At 34.0% G+C, this 24,259-nt stretch overlaps 2 protein-coding genes across 3 annotated transcripts in view; one reads left to right on the top strand and one right to left on the bottom strand.

Annotated features, from left to right (window-relative positions):
- Window positions 1-6,082: 6,082 nt before the first annotated feature.
- LOC144972527 (sodium/hydrogen exchanger 9B2-like) lies at window positions 6,083-23,883 on the bottom strand. 2 transcript variants are annotated; one of them, XM_078913846.1, is made up of 13 exons: window positions 23,772-23,883; window positions 18,196-18,400; window positions 16,274-16,488; window positions 14,613-14,700; window positions 13,581-13,763; window positions 12,444-12,619; window positions 11,630-11,736; window positions 11,144-11,308; window positions 10,493-10,601; window positions 9,228-9,364; window positions 8,285-8,359; window positions 6,930-7,117; window positions 6,083-6,379 (listed from the first exon to the last, which is right to left on the bottom strand). In XM_078913846.1, exons 2-12 carry the CDS (start codon window positions 18,378-18,380, stop codon window positions 6,935-6,937), a joined length of 1,623 nt encoding a protein of 540 aa, XP_078769972.1. In that variant the 5' UTR covers window positions 18,381-18,400; window positions 23,772-23,883; the 3' UTR covers window positions 6,083-6,379; window positions 6,930-6,934. The 2 variants fall into 2 exon arrangements, with proteins under 2 accessions (XP_078769972.1, XP_078769973.1); XM_078913847.1 differs by lacking the exon at window positions 23,772-23,883 and adding an exon at window positions 22,050-23,000.
- LOC144972526 (glutathione hydrolase-like YwrD proenzyme) overlaps window positions 18,251-24,259 on the top strand; it is a 29,116-nt gene continuing 23,107 nt past the window's right edge. The window contains exon 1 of the mRNA XM_078913845.1: window positions 18,251-18,324. The gene's annotated coding sequence lies outside the window, so the exon portion shown is untranslated. The remainder of the gene's footprint in view (window positions 18,325-24,259) is intronic.

Raw genomic sequence — 24,259 nt, 5'->3', positions numbered from 1 at the left:
TGAGCTGTCAGGACACTTAACAATTTGAAAATGACGAATGATGTAAGGGAAGAGAGGACATAGCAAGATTGTTTGCTGGGTGAAAAATGTCTTGGCCCAGGGATTGTTTTTGTTTTTAAGGTTTTTATGGGGCTTGTCACACATTTAACTAATTTCAGCACCAGTAAAAGGGCAGAAAGTGGAATAGTCAAAAAAGTCTAGATTTATTAAAATCACACATGCATAAGTAAGACAAAGACGAATGGTTAAAATTGCCAACAGATATAGATTCCAAGAGTGTACTTTGTTGAGATCACCTGAAAGTCTCATCCAGACACAAACACAGGACCCAACCCAAATGTTTACAAAATATGATTTTCCAAACAAAAAGAAAATTATTTTAGTACACAACAGAGAGATGATTTACAAGGGAAAAAAATATAATTTCACAAAACTAATACCACACATTTCACTGTGTCCCTCCTAACCAAAGACTCCAGTCAGGTCCAGGACAGTTTGTTTTTATTCTTAAGGGTTTTACGGCGCTTGTAATCCATTTGGGTCATATCAGAGCCAATTAGAAAAAGGGATAGTACAAAAAGTTCTAGAATTAATTACAATTAAAGCACCAAAGAAAAAGTAAGACAAAAGGGGCACAGGTTCAAATATGGAACAGGTGTAGATTCCAAGAGCACACTATGTGTACTTAGTTTGAGATCACCTAAATGCCTCATCCTGACAAAAGCACAGGTCCCCACTAAGAGGAACAGACTCGAATGTTTACAAATTATGATCTATTTGTAAAACAAAGATAATACAGTGCATAACAGAGAGATGATTTACAAGACAAACAATATCATCTCTCAAAACTCTAACAATACATTTGACGGTTTCCCTCCCAGCAACGGTATCCGGCCAAGGCTAGGACAAAATCAAGTAATCTTATTCCAAGACAAAGACAGAAAGCATCTTGGATCATGAAACACAGATATAGGGGATAGAAGATATAGTTAGTGCCTCCCTGCCCATTATGGGAGGCCAGGAACCCCACCCAGAGGGCCAGGACAAACCAAGTAATTTAATTCCAAAACAACTCAGAAAACAGATAACAGATAAAGGGGGAATAAATAAACAGCAAGTGACCTCGTGTAAATTCTACATGAACCCCCCCCCCAAAGCTAAGGCTCCCTGTCAGAACCAGGAAATCTCAATCCAGAGCAAAGGCAGAGAGCAACACGGAAAGAAAAAACATATGGGGGATAGAAGACACAGCAAGTGACCTCCTGCCCATCACAGGATGTCAGAAGACCCACCCAATCTTTTACTTTCAGAAAAGATGCCAAGAATGAAAAAGAAATAAAGAAAACCATACACATGAACAGGGATATATATGTTTTGTGACGCGTTAGTTCCTAGAGTAATTTTGTTCAATAAAACTAACCAACTATAAAATGTACAATGGATTATCTAATTTTTTATTAAAAAAAAAAACACTTTCTAACATATTTATAATCAAAAAGAAAAATTACAAAAATAGTGGACAATATTTATATACACACAAATGGGTATAATAAGTTGTGGTTAGTACTTACTTAAAAATATAACCACAAACAGTGTACGACAAATTGCTTTATCACTAAATGAAAAATGCATGATATCGTATAAATAACCCGAAATGTACTGAATCATTAATATCAATGACGATATCTACATGATGGGTATGCTTTTTCGGGTCTCTTTATCTGTATCTCTGATGGTATCGATATGATACCAATGTGAGCAGTCACTGTTATAGTCGGTCACAGAATTATTTGACTTAAATTTAATTGCTGTGAAACTGTAGTCAAAATTGGTGATCTTAAAAAAATGAATTATAACCCTCAGCCTCAAAACTGTATTATGTCTGTTGTGAACTTGGTGATAAAAAGTGATTTAAAAGTCAAAATGCCCAGAAATATCAAATTTTAGTTTTTATCCCTAAGCAACTAGAATCTTTTGTCCTCAACAAAATATACATTTAATCCAAGCTTGTTAATTATGACTTTAAATTCAATTTTTAACAGCTAAACAACTATGCCATAAAACTGTTTAGAGACGATGGTCACATATGTCAGTAATTTTACTATGGTCAAGAAACAGTCAGAAAAAGGTCTTGTTATTTTGGATATATTTTTCTTTAAAAAATAATGGAACGCGGAAATTTAATTTCTAATGTAACTCAATCTGTGCATCAAGAAGTCTGCAACTTAAAACAGCCATCAGATGAAAACCACAATTTTTGTGATCTCTCTAGTGTTACTGTTACTATAAACAGCACAATACCATAAGAGACAAAGTGAAAGAAAAATGAAACAAAGAAATGACTAGCAGATACTGTAAATACATTATATTTATATAGTTATAGGTTGACCATTTTTGTCCAAGAAAGTGGTTCTGAAAGAAAAATGAAACAAAGAAATGACTAGCAGATACTGTAAATACATTATATTTATATAGTTATAGGTTGACCATTTTTGTCCAAGAAAGTGGTTCTTGAACAGCGGTCAGTGAACCGGGACAAGTTTATGGGAATTTGCCGAGTTGTCTAGAAAATATAATTCTGTTAAGTAAAAAAAAAATAATGCTAAAAAATATAATTCTAAATTTGGCAGAGGGTCATCAGTAAATCCGTTTGATCTTTTTAGAGAATAGAATGACTTTCTTTCAAGTCATAGCTTCTCACATAATTACATCTATAACATCTAACTTTTCTCACCAAGAGAAGAGCAACAATTATGCGATTCGGGTTTCAATGGTAAGATGTGAATGCAAATTACAGTAAAATCAAAGCCTGTTAAAAAAGGATTATGTACGATCTTATATGCCTGGATGTTAAAGAACCACTAGTAACGACAACAAACAACCCCCCCCCCCTCACCCTTCCAAAAAAAAAGCTTTTATATCACTCAATATGCACTGTATGTGCTCAAAGTGCTTTAGAAAGGATCCCGGGCAAAAAGCTACACTTAACACACAGGACGAGACATTATGCCTGTAAGGCGCTATTACTGTGTGAGATAATGTGAGTAAAAAGTCATTTCCAAGGTCTGAAGGTGAGTGTAATACCACAAGATCACAAGCCACATTATGGATTTAAGGCAAGCAAAGTTTGGCACAGAGAGATAATTTACATTATTGGAAATACCCAACTGTCAATCTAAGAACATCAATATATCAAAGGTGTAACCTCATTATTTTTATGGTTGAAAATTTTGTTACTACTTCTTGTACGTCACTAAATTCAATTCAATGAAAGCTTTGTTGTTGTTGTTATTGTAGTTGTGTATTGGTGTGATTAATTTTTCCTTGGGCCCAGATCTTGCAAGAAATGTAATCACACCAGTTCAGAACAACATAATCATTAAAAAGGCTCAGATGAAGTACTAAGCAGAAATAGGACGGTCATCAAGAAATAGATAAATAAACAAACAAATAATGAGCAAGACCTTTCATGTAAATATTAAATACCATATAGATGAAGGCTACAAGGGAAAAACAATCAAAGTCCATTTTTAAAATTTTGGGAGTTATTGCCCATGGCGTCTGAACCAGTCGCTGTAGTTGCTGTACCCAAAGTGTTGAAGTGAAAAACGATAGAGTCTCGAGCTAGAACCATTTTTCAAATGGGACTAAAACGAAAGAACGATCAAAGTCTATTTACATTGATAAAACAATCACAGCCCAACTACATGTGATATTGCTTGGTCACATGATCAAGTTCCGCCAATCTGGAAAACCAAGAATATATAAACAATAAACAAGCATTCACGATGGCGGACCGCATGTTAGAAAGACTGGTTGTAACTGACACTCCCAAAAAGCGTCCCTCAAATGGACGTAAAAATGACCTGGTGAAAAAAATTATACTGTCAAGCCTCACAAGAGGAAAGGAATGCAGATGTCGTCAAAAGTGCTGTGAACAATTCACAGAGGAGAAAGACGGCTTGATTGAACACTTCAATTCGTTGATAAAACAAAGACGAGCAGGACTCGTGTATCTCATTGTTTTTGTCCGCGCCAAATCAATCGAAAGAAGACGTCCAAGAAATGGTAGGGAAGATGCTCGATTCAAAGAGCATTCTTATGAATACAGAGTAAGGCTGGTGAGGGAAGGGACTCCAATGGAGCAAAGAGTCTGCCACCAAGAAATTTTGGCCCTGTTTGGAATCACCAACAGAAGGGTACAAACAGTGAAGGCTGCTTTGACAAAAATAGGTGAGTTGGCATTTGTTGCATCATAATTGATTTTATAGATGTTTATTGCAGTTTACCAATCCAAATGTGATGCTGATCAGTGTTCAAATAAAACCTAGTTCTAGTTCTAGTTGACTATTTTTAGTTGAAGTAAAAACATGATTGTGCAGTGATTGAAGGTATGTTGTAGTTGTATTCTATTATGTCATTTTGTGAAGCTTTCATCCATATATACATTCATGATACATGTTTCTCTGACAGCAATGTTGTAATTTTGTTACTAGAGAAAGAACCATGGATGGGTTGCGGTGTTCAAATTTTACATCACTTTTCTCAGTTGATCATTTTTTATCTTTCACACATTTTTTTCTTTTCTTAGAGGGCCTGTTTCAATTAGTATAACATAATGTTGTACAATATCTGTATGGGGGGAAGTTGTATGTATCATATTATATTACACACTGATGTAATTTTTGCTGTACAGAAGATAGCCTATTTTGTTATTAAGGCGCTTACCTTGTATTTTTTACTAGACATGTTATACTTTTCTTCTTTGTATCATGACATTAACTTGTTCCTCCTTTTTCACCCCCCCCCCCCCCCCCGAGGTCGCTCCCCTGTTGATATGAGAGGCAAGCATGATAACCGACGCCATAAGCTTAGCCAATGTACAACTGATGCCATCATAGGCCATTTCAGCTCTTTCCTTGGGAGGAAATCAAATTACTCACTCGAAGAAACCAAGAAGTTGTACTTGCCCGAAGACTTGTGCATTATGAAAATGTACAGCATGTTCACCAGCAATCATCCTGACAAGGATGTTTCATATGAGACCTATCTCAGTACATTTAATACAAAATTTCAATATTGGATTTGGATATCCGAGGAAAGACACATGAACAGAATGTGATGTTTTCCTCCAAAAGATTTCTAAATTGGAGTCATATTTGAAATCGAATGAAACAGATAGTGAGGATTGTGTTGGTATGGTATGCTGGAATCAGCAGTGCTTGCTTATCAAAAATCCACCTTGCATCCCTGCCCTTTAAAATCAAACTATGATGCTCCTTTACCGATTCCGATTAGCAAGGAGAAGTACAAAGACCTACAATCAATGAGGAGACTTTGTAAACCTGAGAATCATAACTTTTTTTCAAATCTCCCTGTTCTTGGACAACCAGTTGAGAATGACTATGAATCTGATTTAGAGTATTGTGATTAACTCTGTTGTTTTTTCTTTCACGATGAATACGCATGCCCCAGCTCATTTCAGTTTTTATCACATAAAATCTGTTCATTCCACTTTCTGTCAAGTTAAATCCCTCCACTCCATTTTTCATTTGGGACAGGGGGCAGTGCCACAATGTCATTTTTCATTTCAACTCTTCAAGTGAATAGAATGCTTTTTATTAGAATTAGAATGGACATTATCTTTTTTTTTTTCATTTTAAACTGTTCCTTTTTAGAGATTTATTGTGTATATTTTAACCCTCATTTACATTATTCTTTTATTCAAAGTATGGTTATGATGCAATGTCATTTTTTTTTTTCAATGATGTAAGTGGTACCTGTAAATAATTTTTTCATCTTGTTTTATTTCACTTCTTAACATTTTTTGTTTGTTTGGAACTTTGTGCTAAATACTTTCATGTTCCTACAAAGTAATTTTGTGGATATGCATTCATTAGACTGCTTGGACCAAGCAAGGCAGATTTCTGTAAATCAAAATTTCATGTAATGTTGATTGTATGCATGTTCCACTACTACTTCAATTTCGTTCATCATGTCAGATCGCTTAGTTTGATTTTTTTTTCTTCATTTATTTAACTTTTTAGCTTTCATGGTGCTATCCTCGCTGTTTTTTTCCCACTTTTGTCCCCCATAATTTCCAAATTTTACCATAAACTTGGTTCATTTGTTTCCCATCTAAAGTGAATGCCATTTGATATTATTACATTTGAATTTGTCATGTTTATTTCATTTTTTTTACTATGAAGTTATTCCATTCTTTATTCAGTATTTTTCCATTTCCTGAATCAGATGTTCCTCTTGTCACTATATGATAAAAAACATCATACAAGATATTTCAGCATGAAATCAAGAAATGCACTTCAAGCTAGGCTAGATTTGCACTCTGTTAATACAGAAAGTTCCTTGAATACACAACCTGAAAATAAAAAATGATGGAAATGGTTGAAAAACCTTTAAAATCTTTTTAAGCTAAATTAATGACAATAATTGATATATGTTTTTAAACGCTAGTTTCCTCCAACCCATCATGCACAAACACAATACATTATGGTAAAACTCGGTAACAACAGGAAATTTTGACAACCTTGTTTTATAATTCATATATTCCATAAAATTAAATAATTATACTTGGATAGTCAGGACGTTTCTACAACAACAAATTTTTTAAAGTTTCTTTATCATTTTAAGTAGCACGTCAGATTATACTGTATTGATTTCTGACTTATTAAACGTATCTGAGATCCAGTCATGGCAAATTGTACATCTTAGCATTGCTCCTATAAGAAAACCTATCCAGGAACAAAGCCCTTTTTGAGAAGTCAAGAAAAGAAAGGGAATATACGGAAAGTTTATAGTAATGTTATGGATTGTATTCAAAATATATTTGACCATAACTTACTTAATATTTATTGATTAACGAAACAACAATAATAGGTATGTAAGAAAATCATGAAACCCCAAATCACCTTTATTACATCATGTTTGATTCCACCAAATCTTCCTCTTCTTCATTTTTGATGCTCGTCCTCATAGGTGTACTTGCTTCTAATTCTGACTTTTCAGTCTTTCGTAGTAAACGAGTTCCAGCAAGACTTATGGCAACAGATCCTAATGGAGCTGTGACCAAAATAGACAGCACAGCTAATTCCATTACCTGAAATCGTATTATAATAATAATGATCTACATACTAATACAGCTAATGTGACCTTAACACAAAGAATGCTTAGAGGATAATTTATAGGACCTTGAAAAATTCTTACCTACAAAAGCTGTGCATGGGCATAATTTGCAATTGAATTAGATTTTAAGAATGTTCCCGTCAACAAATAATATTGCAATAGAAAAGGTGCATGGAGGATTATTTTTTCTACTAAAGAATACTAAAATTCTAACTAAAGCAAAAACAAAATATAATTAAGATTGACATGATTCAACAATAGGGCGCCACATGATAATCAAGCAATTTATGCTCAAATATTCCATTATCAAAACATCTCTTGGAGTAATAATAATAATAATAATAATAATAATAATAATAATAATAATAATAATAATAATAATAATAATAATAATAATAATAATAATAATAATAATAATAATAATAATAGTCCAAACCGCTTGTTTGGAATGGCTCGGTTCACGACAAATCATCTCAATTAAGCAGCATCCCAATTAAGTGGCAGACATGAAATTGGGCAATTTTTCAGATCATCATAGACCACATAGTAATCAGGGAGACTTGTTTGATGTCTAATTTGGGTTACTTCAGCGTCCACTTGACCACTAATTTGATATAAGCACAAAACCAAACACGTAAATTTTATTGTTCACATCTCTGTGATGACTATGACACACAGTTTTACCACACAACTGATTGGCTGTCATGATAGACACTAACAGGGGATTCAGGTAAAGTCCTTAGTTCACACCTCTGAGGTGAACGATACGACCATACATCTGATTGACCGTCCCGTTAGACTATTTTGCATTTTATGAACCATTTTTAAAAATTGGAGACAACGAAAAAGCGCTTTTATGGGGACGGCCATTGTCAAATTTCGTTCTCATTTAGCGGCGAGCCGTCCCAATTAAGAGGCTGGGAATTGAAAAGGGTATGACTTTTTATATACAAAAAATTCGTTTCCAAGGAATCATCACAATTAAGCGGCGTCCACAATACTGGCTCGAACTGTAAAAATAATAATAATATTAATAATAATAATGATGAAAATATAATTGTTCATTTATTAATAAATGAAAACAATTTATGAAAGCATTCCTCAAGATAATTTCCAGTAGTTATAGTAAACTACTACACACCCGTTTTCCTAATTTAATTTTGTCAGGATCATTGACATCAACAGCAGCATCATATGCCACAGCTCCAATAGCAGCCTGAAAGAAAAACCCAGAAAAAAAAAATTGACAGAGTCTAAAGCACATAATTAATAGTGTCTACTATTAAAAAAATCTTTAAAGGCCACAAACATTTTAAACATTTTTGTTTGAAAGATGTTTAATGTCAAATGAAATGTAAGTGTTGTGATCTGATAAAAGGTGTTAAATATTGCACTGAATGCTTCCAAGATAGGACCACACAATTTTTTTAACATTTTCTTTTTTCTTAAACTATGGTGTACTGACATACCTGTAACTTTGTCTCTAATTAAAATATTTTGAAAAAATTAAACTGCACTTTACTAAGAAATGATTACCGGGTACATTTGCTTCAGGTATTCAAATATTTATTTTTCACCTTATGTCTGAGTCTGAAATAAAGGATGATGACGGGATAGTTATAGATTTATAGTTTCATCTTTCTTTAGGTATACTCTGCCTTATATGTTCAAAGAAAAAGTAAGAAAAAAGCAACTAAGTGGTCAAAACACAGAACAGAATTTAAAAACAAAAAAACAAAAAAGACTTCTGAGTCAAGAGACCAACGGGGCATTAGTTTATCCTAATTTCTGTAGCTATAAACAAGTGAGAAGAATTTCATTGGATAGGATGCTATTCTATTGCAAAGTACTTTATATCAGGTCCTACACGTTCAACTACTCAATTGCCTGATAAAGATCTGAAAAGTGTGTGTGAAACAGTGCCAGATGAAGCAAGAAAGAAAAATTCAAGAAAAAAAAAATCTCGTAAAAATCAACCTGTCTCAACTGGGGATTGAACCTCAGACCTCCTAATTACCTCGGTGGAATGGAAAATAAAAATGAATAATAATAGTGATAAAAATAATAAAAGATTGTGAAATCACCTGTACTGTTGCTTTTGGTAGCCATGCAATTGGAACAAAAAGCCTTTCTTTCATATTGAGGTTAGTTCTAAACGCAGCAAGAAATGATGTTGCCATTCTAAAGAGTAGGCCGATGAACAATACTGCTACACCAAGACCTATATCATGAAAAAAATAGAAATAACATAAAATGGATAATGAGTTCTTTTTAATGTTTAAAACGAATGAAAGAAAAATAAAGCGTACATTTATAAAGAGTAATTTCCCTATTTCGCCATGCTCAATGTACTTTGTTTATTTGCACCAACAGGTCCTTTGGAACCATGTTTCCATTCCATTAGGTTGAAATCGTGTATTAGGAATCCTCAGAAGGAAGTGTGGAGCAGATACTAATACCAATAATGATGAGAAATAAAGACAATAGAAAAGTGTCAGATGGAAACAGAGAATGAAAATATCACAAAAGTCCCAGAGCCAAACCCAAGAGAGGTTGGTAAGCAAACACACGATTGCTGGGTTATCCACTGGTGAGGTCGATCACCACCTCTGTCTCTCTCAAACACGTTGAGGACAACTTACAAGTTGGGTCCTAGGTTTGGCTCCTTTGATATTTTTGTTCTCTGTTGCCCCTTGGCACTTTTTGAGTTCAGAGGGGTACTGTGTTACAAAGTGTCAGAGTTTTTAGTCATTGCCACCCAACTCATTACTGACCATATTTAATATATATTGTTTTTTATGATAAAAATAAACACTGTAACACTCAGCCATTAACACAAAGGTCATTAATATGTTAAAATACATTACAGTGGACCAATTTCTGGTTGTATTTTAAGACATTGTGCTGAATAATATTAATAATAATAATAATAATAATAATAATAATAATAATAATAATAATAATAATAATAATAATAATAATAATAATAATAATAATAATAATAACAAAATATATTTCTATAGAGCATCCACTTAAAAATGCTCTGCAGCGCTTTAAAATTAACTCAAACGCACACCCACCCGCCCCCACACACACACACACACACACACACACACACATAGGCCCACACATATGTTTTAAAATGTTATTAGCATAACATTTCAGTTGAAACTAATGGTATATTCAAACAAAAACTAAAACATTGAATCCGTCAAATAAGATTTATAATATATATATATGACCTAAAGCCCATACCTGGAAGAATTCCACACAAATACTAAACTGAAAACTGAAGGAAACCTGACAACAGCTCAACAAGCAGTCAAATGTGCAAATCAATCATAATTACCTATCGTTTCTGGATTCAGTGAAGCAACATCCACCTCTGCTCCAATGAGCCCAAACAACAACGGTTGGAAGAGCATCCATAAAACCCCCTCTACATCCTCCACTGGGTTCTGCAAAAATGCACCATACATTTGGATGAAAATTAAGTTTTCAACAGGAATAAGTAAAAACTCATCATTTGGGAAAACAAAAATAGGATGGTCTTCGAAAACTTCAAAAAGAAATTGATGTGAATTGAGCATCCCGCACATATTTGAATTCTATGAACATAGAAGCTAACATCTTACCAATCTCAGTCACTTAAAAAAAAAAATATGAATGTTTTACAATTACACTTTAGCAACCTGGTCTAAAAAAACCCAGTCCTGGCACCGAAATCATATCAAAAGTGGTTACTAAAAATCTTGTATGTCACAACATACAAAATAAGTTGTGCATAAAGGTGAATAGAGAAATATATGGTATCATGTGTACCCAGTTTTAGTTTTAGTCCATGAAAAGATACGTTCCTCATGTTTTTGTCTTTGATTATAAATTACGTGAATTGTATCTTTTAAATTGCTTTCTCGCATCAACTACAACATACAAGTGAACTTTTTAAAAAATGTCTAAATTCATATTAAGTTATCAAGACAAGAGAATCAAATCCTACCTTTTCTTCTTCTGAGTACTCTTGCCTCCACCTCAAGGCAGCCACAAAGGCCAAGGTCAGTGCAGCCAGAGGTCCAGCTCCTGACCATTCCAGTTTCTTAGAGCCAAACACTGCCATTAATCCCATTGCCATTAGAAGGCTGCTACGAAACAAAACCAAATTTTTCTGTTAAGCAAGATTGAGAAAAAAAGAATGATTAAAGCTCTATCTGTAGTATAAATTGATTAACAGCAAAAGAGTTCTTACTGCAGAGAAAAAAAAATTGTGAGGCCCTGAATTCATTCATTAAGTGTTCAAAGATAAGGAGATTCAAGTGCAATATACCATTGATTGTCACTGAATAGTTCTCGTCTGAAACTAATTAAAAGTTCAAAGATGACATGGTCATAAGATTCCCACCATAGGGATACAATCAAATGAATAAACGTATAAGTAAGTAAGAAGAAAGTAAGTAAATACATAAGTAAATTTAAAATAAAAACTTACACTTGATTTCTGAGGGATATACCAGCATAAGATACCAGTCAGTATGCCATAAGTAACCCCAACTACAGCTTCTAGAGGTCCTTTAGCCAATGTCCAAGCAATATCACCTGCAAATATAAAATGATGAACTGGTCTGGTGCAAACTGACAAAGAGGAAAAAGATGAAAATCTCGAAGAAAAAAAAATAATCATCAATTGTAGATAACTCTGAAATCTGTATAATCGGATTAGATATTAAATACACGTGCCATATATGTACATATGATATAAATATATCTCTAATAAAAACAATAAGCTATCATTTCAAGGCTCAATACCCTTCACCCACTTTAATGTGACAAGATCCACTTGAGAAAAATAAAAAATTTCAAAAACACTCCCACATTTATTTCCACTTCATTTGCCCACTTTATTCGGAATTAAAAGCTCTCCAATACTGATCTAGGTGATAAGATTTGCATATGAATCCCATCCACCAACCTCATTCCTTTTCAAGTATATCTGAGATGGTTGTTTACTTTTCAAATAGTAACTTCATTGTTTACGTCAAACATAAAAAAAAAAAAAATTCATATAAATTTTAAACATACTTTAGTACTCCCCCACTTATCTAATTTGGCACTTTTTTCTGAAGCACAGAGCATCAACTACATGGCTAGTCTATAATGGTCTTTATCTACCTTTTGTTGAGCTAGGAACAAATATTTTATTCTTTCTTTTATCCTCGTCAATAATACAAGATGATAATCTCAATATCTCAAAAATCTGATCAAATTTCTAATATTATCAACATAATAAGTACACATTTTCTAACCAGAGGAAAAAGATATTCCCAGCAACACTCCAAAGCCTGTGATGGCCAGGACATCATCAATGCTGGATGCTGCGATGACCAATGTGGGCACACCTTTATCTAGACCATAGCCTTGGTCTGACAAATTTAACAAAGAGGGGACGACTACTGCTGGTGATACTGCTGCAATAACAAACCTGAAAATGTATCACATAGGTTGTTAAGAAAGGTATAGAAACTGGCACTACATATCAATGATTAGTTCATGACAAAACACAATGACAATAACTCTAAATCACACACAAAATGTTATCAAGACATGCAAGAAGATTTAACCCAAGTAGGATATCTACACAATATAATCTCTTCAATCTGAATATTTCTTATCATAATAAATAATAATATAATAATAATAATAATAATAATAATAATAATAATAATAATAATAATAATAATAATAATAATAATAATAATAATAATATAATAAATAATAATAATAATAATAATAATAATAATAATAATAATATAATAATTAATAATAATAATAAATAATAATAATTAATAATAATATAATAATAATAATAAAATAATAATATAATAATAATAAATAATAATAATAAAATAACAAGAATAACAATAATAATAATAATAATAAATAATAAATAATATATAGCAACAACAACAACAATAATAATAATAATAATAATAATAATAATAATAATAATAATAATAATAATAATAATAATAATAATATTAATAATAATAATAAGCAATAATAATATTTTGAAAAAAATCTGGATACTTATAAAAGAAGTTTTGATTGTCAAGCAGTTGTTAAGTGACAGAGAGCCCATGCCAGTGGATTATTGGACACTACATAAATATGTTATTGTTATGAGAAAAAATAAAATTTAAAAAAAATTCCCTTTATTGTTCCCCAAAGGGAATTTTGTCTTTAGGGTCTATTCCAAGAGAAAACTGGAATAATCCAGGCATCAGCCGCAGTGCAGCACCACAAAATTGGATGCAAGGTGACTTGCTCAAGGCCACACTTCACGTAAGGAGTCTAACTTGGTCCCTTCTGAGTGAGAAGCAAAAAACAATATGCTGTGTCAAGCTGCCTCTAGAGAAGAAGAAGAATAACGATGGCAAAATTACCCCAGCATGAGTGCCCAGGACCAGGGAAAATCCAGGATAAGATGAGCAGCGACAGCATCCACAACCGCCTCTACAAGACAAGGAGAGAAAGCCAGACGGATGACTACGAAGGAAAGACGTTTTAAGGCTTTGGGATCCAGGCCTAAACCAGCCCGGATTAAAATCACAGTCAGCGCTATAAGTCTGGAGTGAAAAAGAAATGGTAAGGTGAAATATGATGATATATAACACAATTCACAGATTCACCCTCATGCTTCATCTATTCCCCTAGCAGGCCGCAGGGCACCAAATTTTTATTTCATATGGTATAAAAGCCTGATAGGGAGTCCTTTTTGTATGAGCACGCTTATGATACTCATCACTTCCTATTGTCAGGTACTCAGTCACACCAATTTAAAGTGGGGTTAGATCCATGGACACAATGCTGGGTCACCCATCCAGTCACTGACTACACATAAACTGCTTGCATTTTGTTACATGACTAAACACAGTGCTACAGATCCATGGGCCCAACAATTACTACTTGATAATGAAAGTGGATGTATGGATGATCAAACAAATTTACTAGAGAATAAGGGATGTCCTGTTGTTAGGAAATCTGCCTTGTCCATGACACACCAATATGTGATAGTGATAAGCAACAAAGGAAGACATTATGTCTGACAATTCAAATAAAACATAATAAAAGTAATGAAAAAACGGATAACAAAATACAAAAGTAAATTCAGGAATGAAAAAAAAAAAATACAGAACGAAAGCTAAAAAATTCCCCTCAATGCCCAGACACACTTGCTCATTCGAGTAATTAATTGTTAACATTGATACTTGGTTTTGTCCACTGAAGTTGAATGGAGATCAGTACATCAAATTTTTGCTACAAATCATAAATTTAAAGCACTGTCATTTCTTCTTACTAAAGACTGGTGCTGACCCTTGAGGAGTGAATCTAGTCTCCACTTTAGGCCCTATAATCTTACAAATCAAAAGAATATATTTTTTTAATGCAACAATACGAAATTTAAAAAATCCAACCTGCAACCCGAGGACCACTTTGGCTCAATATCTCTTGCTATGTCAATATGAGGTGCATTGCCCAGCACACCGCCAACAAGTAACATGCCTGTCAAGAGACAGAAATAACAAATTATTTGAAAAACTCATTTTGAGAATGAAAAGACACAAATACCAAATTATTAGAAAACTTTAGCTTGAGAGAACTGTATTAGAAATTTATAAAAATACTCAGCAGCAATGGGTTCAAACATATTCTTACTGGTAAAAATTTAAAAAAAGAGAGAGAGAGAGAGAGAGAGAGAGAGAGAGAGAGAGAGAGAGAGAGAGAGAGAGAGAGAGAGAGAGAGAGAGAGAGAGAGAGAGAGAGAGAGAGAGAGAGAGAGAGAGAGAGAGAGAGAGAGAGAGAGAGATTCTTGGGAAATAGTCAACAATTATCACACTTTATGAATAGAAATCAGTTCTTGCTATAGTGTTAAAAAATAAGACACATTTCGCTACATTTTTTGTCTTTTATTTCATGAAAAAAAAAGTAAAATTGGAAATATGTCATTTGAAGAAGACATCAATGTAGAATAGTCTGGTAATGAATAAAAATGGCTTCAAAGTCATTTCAACATTAAAAGTGCACTTGGCAAAAAAAATAAAAAATTACAATAAAATGTTTAAAGTGCAAGTTTTACTTAAAACTTTTGTAGAAATGAACAAACTATCATATAATTGGGAAATCCCAATTTTGTAGTAAGTCCCAAAACAACTTTTATTAGCCATCAAAAGTACTTCAAGAGAGCACCTCACATTAAAACATATACATTTCTTTATGAGAAATATAGAGGATTTGATTGCCAAGTTGTAACGTCTTGTCTTGTTACAAAATCAATAGATTTTCAGCATGGTCAGTAACCTGGTTGGATAAGTGATAATGATTGCAAAACTCTGGTCCCTGTGTCATTAAGATATATTACCCCACCTGACTAAGGTGTGAATGAATGCCTGGCTATAGGTAGTTATGGGTAGTGTAAGTGTGCTGGTATAATAAGATGCCTACCAGGTGTATTGTATAAGACGGAAATTTGATTCTATTTTCAAGCATTGATGAATTCATGGAATATTAAATATTACTTTTTAAGTTAACACGATTTTGTCTTGAAATTTGTTTTGGTGGTTTGATATGAACCACTCCTTATAAGAACTGAGAACTAAAGGAATATTCCTCTGGATAGCTTCGTAAACCACATGTTAAACAGGAAAAAAAAGCTATCCAATCTATAAATCATTTAAACCATTGCTTAAATCAATTCTGGGACAGCTATTGTATTTAGTACCAGCAGATACCTCACAGGAAAAAAAAAAAACAACCCTCCCCCCCCCCCCCCCCCCCCCCCCCCCCAAAAAAAAAAAGTTGAGAGCCCTGGCCTTTATTTTTCATTAAACCTCTCCTTACCAACAATTTTCAAATTTTTTACTGAACTGTCATACGTACCCAACACAGAAGTTGGATTTTTAAACTCAAACTTAAAAGCTTTACAAATCAGCATTAAGTTCTTGTAAATATAACAACGATTTTTATTCAAATTTTGCGATTTACAATATTTAATCTGAATAAGAAAAATATTGTCTGTATCGTAACAATAGAACGAGTTTCCTACAGTTGGTATGGAGGAGGTAAAACAAAAACTCACCCAGTAATGGAGGCAGGTGAATCAGTTGCATTAAGTACCCTCCACACCAACATGCTATGAAGAGAAAGAAGAGTGCAAAGAGGTTTCCACCAGGAAGAGCAGATGTTCCTGTTATGGAGATGAGTGTAGCCCATCCAGTCGCAGTTATGAATATCACAAACAGTATTGCTCCAACACGACTGTGCGGAGGGCATAGAAAATTGTGCCAGAATCTCCTGTAAATAAAAAGGTTGGAGTCATGAGCGTTTTGGGTTTCTGTGAACAACAAAAACTATATTGTTTATTGGCATTCTAACAATATCTTTACTGTATAAAACCATGTACTAATTCAACATATGAATTGAGTGATGTTATGTAAAAAAATGTAATGGCCAGTGTATTGCAATCATTATTAACCGTCCAATAACTAAACAAGCTCACCATTGTTGAATTTTGTTTCAATACCATACGTTGTATTGCTGAGCACACTAAAATCTATTAGACAACAGTGTCAGCAGGAAGAAGTGCTGAAACCTGAAACTAAAATCTCGACACTTTGCCAAACCTGAAAATGTTCCTACTGAAAATGCGGTCTAAACTTTACTCTTATTTCATCACCGTTTTTATACCATTATTAAATGAAATGATTACACAGCAAACATATTGACACAATGAGGAAATTAATTTGATTTTAAAATGGTTTCACGAATCTACCACCATACACTGAAAAGGTGGCTGAATCACGTTTTCGAATTTTTACCGATGCTATTAGGTTATTTTCCTCAAAACACCTCTCTCTCTCTCTCTCTCTCTCTCTCTCTCTCTCTCTCTCTCTCTCTCTCTCTCTCTCTCTCTCTGACACACACACACACACACACACACATTTTTGTCTCTCAATCTCTTTCTCTCTATGTATGCATATATGTATATATGATATCACATATTCCTGTGATCATCATCCGCTCGAATAAAATAACTAATAAATTAAGAATTCCTGAAATAAATAAGTTTTTAAGTGCTTCTTGATAGCAAGTTCAGTAGGGACGTCACGAAGTGATACGTGGAGATTGTTCTAGAAAGTCGGTGCAAAGTGACTAAAGGATGTGTCAAAAAGTTGTTTTGTACTCTTTTTCAGCACTTTAAGCAGGCGATGATCATTTGATCTCAATGCTCGGAGCAGAATGTATGGTTCTACAAGATCATTGAGATAGGCAGAGGCGCTTTCGTGAAAACATTTAAAGTACAATGGGAAGCCAGTGTAAAGTAAAAAGCATCAGACTCGTGTGTTCTCTCATATTTCATGAACTTAAAGCGTAATGTAGAAGAATACATTGATGCAAACACTCAATTTTTATGAGATGGACAAAATTAACATTTGTTGAAATGTGCACAATTTTCTCATATTGTCACTTACATTCAAACAATTGCAATAAAAAAATTAGTTGTACTCCTTTTCATTTCAACACATTGTCATATCATATCTGGTTTACAGACAAACATAAGTTGGGGAATGAGACGGCAATCTGGATAAGACAATGCACTTCCTGCCCAAGGTTAAAGCCATGCTATTGGCTCCTCAATTTTTCCTGAAGCAAGAAAAAGCCCCAAAAAACTTGGGAAATTAAAAAAAGACAGAGAGGCACATCCAATAGAAAACTGACTATGCACTATAATTCAGAGAATAAATGATTTTAATTATAGGGTTGAAATTATAACAACGATGTCTTAAATGAAAAGAAGTTGAAAGTAATAGAAGAAAACGCTTAGAAGAGTTGTATTATTGTATATCTTTAGCTTCTTTTTCTACAGAGTGAGATCTCTGGCACCTGGAAAGAATTCTATTTGATGAATCCATGTTTATATATTTTTTATTAAAACAGATTGTATTTTTTATTAAAGCGTCAAAAAATGGAACTGAGAAGAAATGTTAGCCAATTTCTTACCTCAAGAGGGATGCATCTTCACTCAAATAATGACTACTAGTCAGGAATGGTTTGGTACATTTCTGGCAACATGAACAACGATTCTGTCTGATTCTTGCGTTTGATTCTCTTGTGTTATGGTCATTTAAGGTATCAAATTGATTCTCACAACCATCATCATCATCATATTTCTCCTCTTTATCCATGTTTGTGGTGACAAATTAACCTAAAAACAATAAGGTAAAATCTTTTATCATATTTGTAAAAAGCTTATGACAGAAATATAATTAACAATAATCTGACATGGGTAGAGTGGATACATTATTTACTAAGTCTTCAATTTGGTTGCAAGTACAAGGTCAAGGATAGCGTAGTGACTCAGTGTCTTAGTATAGTATCACATCTCTCTTCTTTGGGAATTTTTTCAACAAACATCAGTGTCCAAGATGAAAGAATACTTGGGGGATATTTTCTGCCCTCCGAAAATGTGGGCGTCCTGAGATAATCAGTCGCATGGTGAAAAGTTTTGAACAGAGATATTGACAATTTTAGTCAAGAGGTCAATTTTTATGGAAAATGAGTTCTCATCAAAAATCATTAAATCAAACATTTTTCTACATATTGATGAAATATTTTTATCGAATTCTACTCCTAAATATTTTATTTTAATATTGCTATGAAGGTAATTATTATACTTAATATCAACTCTTGTCAACTTTGGAAGCGAATTTCTCAAAATTAGGGTTTCACACCCTAGCCCATGCGTATGACCATAACTTCATGAATAATCACCCGATTTGCTTCAAATAAAGATTAAAATGCTCAGGAGACATTTGGGCTTTCAAAAAATGCAAAAAAAAAAAAAAAATCAAAACAAAAATTTTCACCATGCGACTGATTATGTCAGGAACGCACACAAATAATTATGAGTGTCTAAACTAAATGAAAAACATTCACAAGGTAATCCTTTGAGATAAAAATACTTGAGGGTATTATCTGCCTTCCGAAATGCAAACAAAATACTAAATATATAAAGTGGGTTGAATCAAAGGTTTTAAAGAATGGGCGCAGCGACATCTTTAAATCTCGTCCAGGAACTGATTTGGGGGAAGACTAAACCATCCTGACCATGTGATCATAAGGCCTTGTGTCTCTGAAGTAAATTCAGAAAGCACAGGGTCTGCTGGTGCACAAACTATGATTGGATCCAGATGATGTGGCATGGTTAGGGATATAACTAGTGCAGCCAGGGGATGGTTGTGATTCAGTCAGTTTAAGTTTAATGTTATAACGGGTTGAAGAGGCTTCAATTGATGTCTGTTTTGTTTAAGTGTTTTAAATAATAATAATAATAATAATAATAATAATAATAATAATAATAATAATAATAATAATAATAATAATAATAATAATAATAATAATAATAATAATAATAATAGTAATAATAATTATAATAATAATAATAATAATAATAATAATAATAATAATAATAATAATAATAATAATAATAATAATAATAATAATAATAATAATAATAATATTTATTGTCCAAATAGGCAATTATTGTTAGGTTACAGCTCTTGTAAAAAAGTAAAAAAAAAGTAATTAAAATAGAGGTAATAATGATGATAATAATACTGATAGTAATGATGATAATAATAATAAAATAATAATAATAATATAATAATAATAATAATAATAATAATAATAATAATAATAATAATAATAATATAATAATAATAATAATAATAATAATAATAATAATAATAATAATAATAATAATAATAATAATAATAAGCTACACATTTATATATCTGATTATTTCAATTTGAAATTTTCTTATCAGCATCTGGTTCAAACCGACATAAAACCAGTTGGGAGCCGTGGGTCACATTTGGCCATGACTCTGAATTTATTTAATTCTAACCTAAAGCAGATTACGCCCTACTCTTTAAAGCCGCTTACGGGTGACGCCAAATCCTGAAGTTCGCCAAAAACACACTCAGAATTTTCGGCATTGGATGTAGACATGGGAGCAATGGCTGATAGTGTTCTGAAAGACAGATGAGATGTTAATGGCGTAGTTGCTGTCGATGGCCAGGTTCGAGACTCCTATGCGTTCGTTGGGCTTTGTCATTGGCGGACATTCTGAATCTGATGATGGGGTCTTCATGAGAAACGAGGATCCTATATTCAATTGACTAAAGACGTCGTCCAGAACCAATTTTTGCAGAAGACATTTGTTATCATTACACGTTTCACCATTCTCATCCTGTTTAATCTTGATAGATCCATTTTTATCATTAGAATTTATAGATTTATAGGTTTGATCATCAATAATTTTTGGTTTGGACAACTGCGTTTATTAGTTGAAATTGTCGATAGTTTTCATTGTTTTGGGATTGCGAATCTTTGTGCTTCTGAGAAATTGCTGGTACTCCATCACTCGTGCATGAATTTTTAACTCTCTTTTTCTGAATCTGTGGAACTGGTGTTGTTGCTTTTATAATTGACCTTCCTATCAATTGGCTGTTTGTAATCTTTATCTGACGCCCTTTTTCAGCGCTGCTGTAATCACGTTTTTGTGATCGAGCCCTCCGACTACCAATTGGGACTTTCCTTGTGATATTTTTCTTTTCCACCGACTTGCTAGGTGCGGATATTTGAGTTGAAACCTCTCTTTTGTCAAGGCCAGCACTATGCAAAAATTTCTCTCAAATTTCATACCTGCCTTAGCCTGCTTGCTTTGGTACTGGATTTACGCAAAGATCTGGTAATTTTCTTGTTATTTTTAACTCTGTCATCTTTCTTTGCGGGAGTGAGTTTTGATTTATGCGTCTCAGACACTGAAAGCATTTCTTCCTGTACTTTGATGAGGTCATCTATAAGCAACAGATCATTACATCCGGCACCCAATTTATCCAACAACGGACACAACAAGTCTTGACATTTTATCCTACTCTCGTTAGATTCCGCTTCATTCGACTTTTGGTCTACATCGGGCAATGAAGAAGTATGATTCTTCTCTGATACAATTATCATCTGTTCAATAATTGAGTCATATCCGGACTCATCGATCATTGATTGGCTGGTGTGATCCTTTGCTTTTGGACAATAATTTCTTTTGGGCAAAGATATCTGATCGGCATTTAGACACTGAGAGCTCTCCAGTAAAGAAGTCTGAGGCTTTAAGCTCAGATTCGCATTGTATTCGGCGGGTGACTTGGCATTGGGATAAACAATTGTTCTTTTATCTTTTTCTTCATCGTTCAAATACTTTATATCCGTTTGTTTTTCATTAGATACGTTGGCACCGTTTCCCAATTGCATTGAATTAATTTTCCCTGCAGTGGAATCTTCGTGATTATCAGTCATCATCATTGTTCAAGTTTCCTCCTCCTTGCCTTCATCATCATAATGACAATTATTCCATCATAGTCATCACCAGCAGCAGTATAAATTGATATCGAAACAAATGGCCACAAATTAATTATCTTTAATTAACCGATATAAGGTAGACATCTAAGTTAAACCTCAATATGTATACCTTTCAGCATCCAGAGGGAATGAAAAAAAAAACAAATTAAGACACAGAATCTTTTAATTTATACAATTTATAGCACTGCACCACTTTGAATTATATCTTGAGCAGTATGTTCAAACTCCATCTTTCATGCGTGTTGTGATATAAGAGAATACAAAAGCGATAACAGAAGCACGCAACACAGTAAAGTGGTTAAAATCAATGTATTAAAACTGACAATGTTATGGAAATAGACTATGACGAACTAAGATGATACGACATGACATTTTTAAATGGATGTGCAACCCAATTACACGGAAATCAAGGACTGCAGCCTCTATTGGTAACCTACCTACTCTGTGGTAAGATCCAAAAGAGAGGGAAAGGGGATACCCCTCTCAAGCTCATAATGGACGATGCCCCTGTTTCGAGCCGAAATAAGTCCCGGCAACCCTTGTACATTGCTTCCCTAACTTCGGACAGAGCTGCATACGAGATGGAAGTCCTCGAAACTGGTGGAGTTGCCAGGCATGTCCACCAGCAGGAGGAGTCATTGGGTGGCAGCAAACTGACTTCGGTCGAGAACCTGCCTCACTGCACATTCCCTTAATCGGTGGGGACTTGCCACCTGTCCAGCATGTACCCATTGTGGTCAAGAGCCCGGAACTGCATAGCATCCAGTTGAATGTTGCGTTGTGACGAAGCTTCCAGGTGGGTTCATGGCCGTATATGATTTCAGCGATGAGGTTATGGCCTGGATAGATCATAACATAGTAGTGTGACACCATTAGAAGCTGCTGCCTCAAAAAGGCGATCCCTCAAAAAAATTTTAAAAGGAACAAACCCATGTTCTCAGCTTATATTTATATCTGCGCCAGATTATTTTCATTGTGATAATTTGAAAAAGACATCTTTTAACATTGATAAATCAATTCAAAATTGAATGACTGCAGCTACTCCAAAATAAAGCTGCTCCTTTTGTTACCAAATCAAAAAGTCAGAACACATCACTCCAGTCTTGTGGTCATTACAATGGATTCCTGTGGAGAAGCGGATTGCTTACAAACTTGCCTGTTACTGTTTTAAGTGCATCCATGGCACTGCTCCCAACTACTTGTCATCTCTTCTATCTACAATCCGAATCGCTCTCTCCAGTCATCTACTTCTCTGTAGTTAAACTGTTTTATTCCTAAGTCACAACGTCCTTTCACACATTCTGCTCCCTCTTTCAGCAGACATCAGACACCGTAATTCTCTGTCCTCCTTAAAAGCCTCTTTGAAGACAGTACTTCTTTTCAGTTTTCTGAGAGTCTGAGTGATTTTATTGAATGATATATATGATCGCATGTGCAAGTATAAGCGCTAGAAACTATGCATTATTATTATTATTCAATCTTTTTAAAATTTAAAAAAAATGAAATTCTGTACGGATTTGACCCGGTAGTTATCTTTGGGGCCCATCTTTGGGGCCCGCCTCTACCTCATAAGCACAGCTTTGTGGTCTTGTATGACACTCGCTTGTTTTCAGAGCTGTAAGTCCCTAAGTGTCCCACTCTGGGCGACACAAAGGCACTTTACTCACATTCTTTCATCGCACTCAAGTTAAAAATAGTACAAATCCAGTAACAATAACAATGCCTTCACTTACAAGATCATCATTAATCATTAAGTCTTTTATTGGCATCATGTCTGAACTTGGCGCTCCCCGGTAAACGTTAAATTAAGGGCTTTGATTTGAGCATATTTCAGTTAAATGGATATTGTTCTTTATATAAAAGCTCGTTTTATGTTATTTTATTTTTGTTGATCAAGTTGTTGTTGATTTTTTTTGTGTGTTTTTTTTTTTTTTTTGGAAGGGGGGGGGGGGGGGGGGGGGGGGGGGTAGTATAGGAGAAGCTGCCGCTGCTGCTGGATGACCAATGCCAACAGAATGCCTGCTTTCCGAGTCTGAAGCCTTTGGTTCGGAGGTGTGGTTCATTTTTCAGATAGCCAAGATACATCGAAAATTATTATCATTACACATAATGTGACATGGTTTAAATATTACATTTCATGAGAAAAAAAAAACCCAGACCGTTTATCGTTACTGAATTGAAATGAAACACCAGCGTTGTCAATGTCAAGTGCTAGCGGCGTTATAGGTCACTATGAGTGCCAGCCATTATCATCGTTGACGGTGCCAGCCAATGTAATGTTTACAATGATGTGCTGGGCTACGGGTTTGACGGGACGGGATGTTGTTCGCTCCGGTACCGAATGTTGTCCCGTGTCAGTGATCATTAGAATTGTTCAAATTTTTACCGTGGCCGTCAGCGACAATATTATGCGTGATTTAAAAAAAAAACAACACCAAAAAACATGGCCCTGCGTTCTACACAAACCTAAAAAAAAAAAAAAATAAATAAATAAAAAAAAAACACGAGCTTTTAAGTCAAGCATTATCCACTAAACGTGTTCAGAGTGCTCTACAAAGGGTACCAAGACAATAGCAACACTTCACATAAGAACGAGACAAGAAGTCGGTGGAGCAATATTTAAAAAAAAGAGGAAACGCAGACAGAT

This window comes from Berghia stephanieae, chromosome 5 (genome assembly GCF_034508935.2).
Source record: "Berghia stephanieae isolate SIO BIC M18660-M18661 chromosome 5, UCSD_Bste_1.3, whole genome shotgun sequence".
In the NCBI taxonomy this organism is placed as follows: domain Eukaryota; kingdom Metazoa; phylum Mollusca; class Gastropoda; order Nudibranchia; family Aeolidiidae; genus Berghia; species Berghia stephanieae.
Note: the sequence above shows the minus strand (reverse complement) of the source record. Positions and strands in the feature narration are given on the sequence as shown.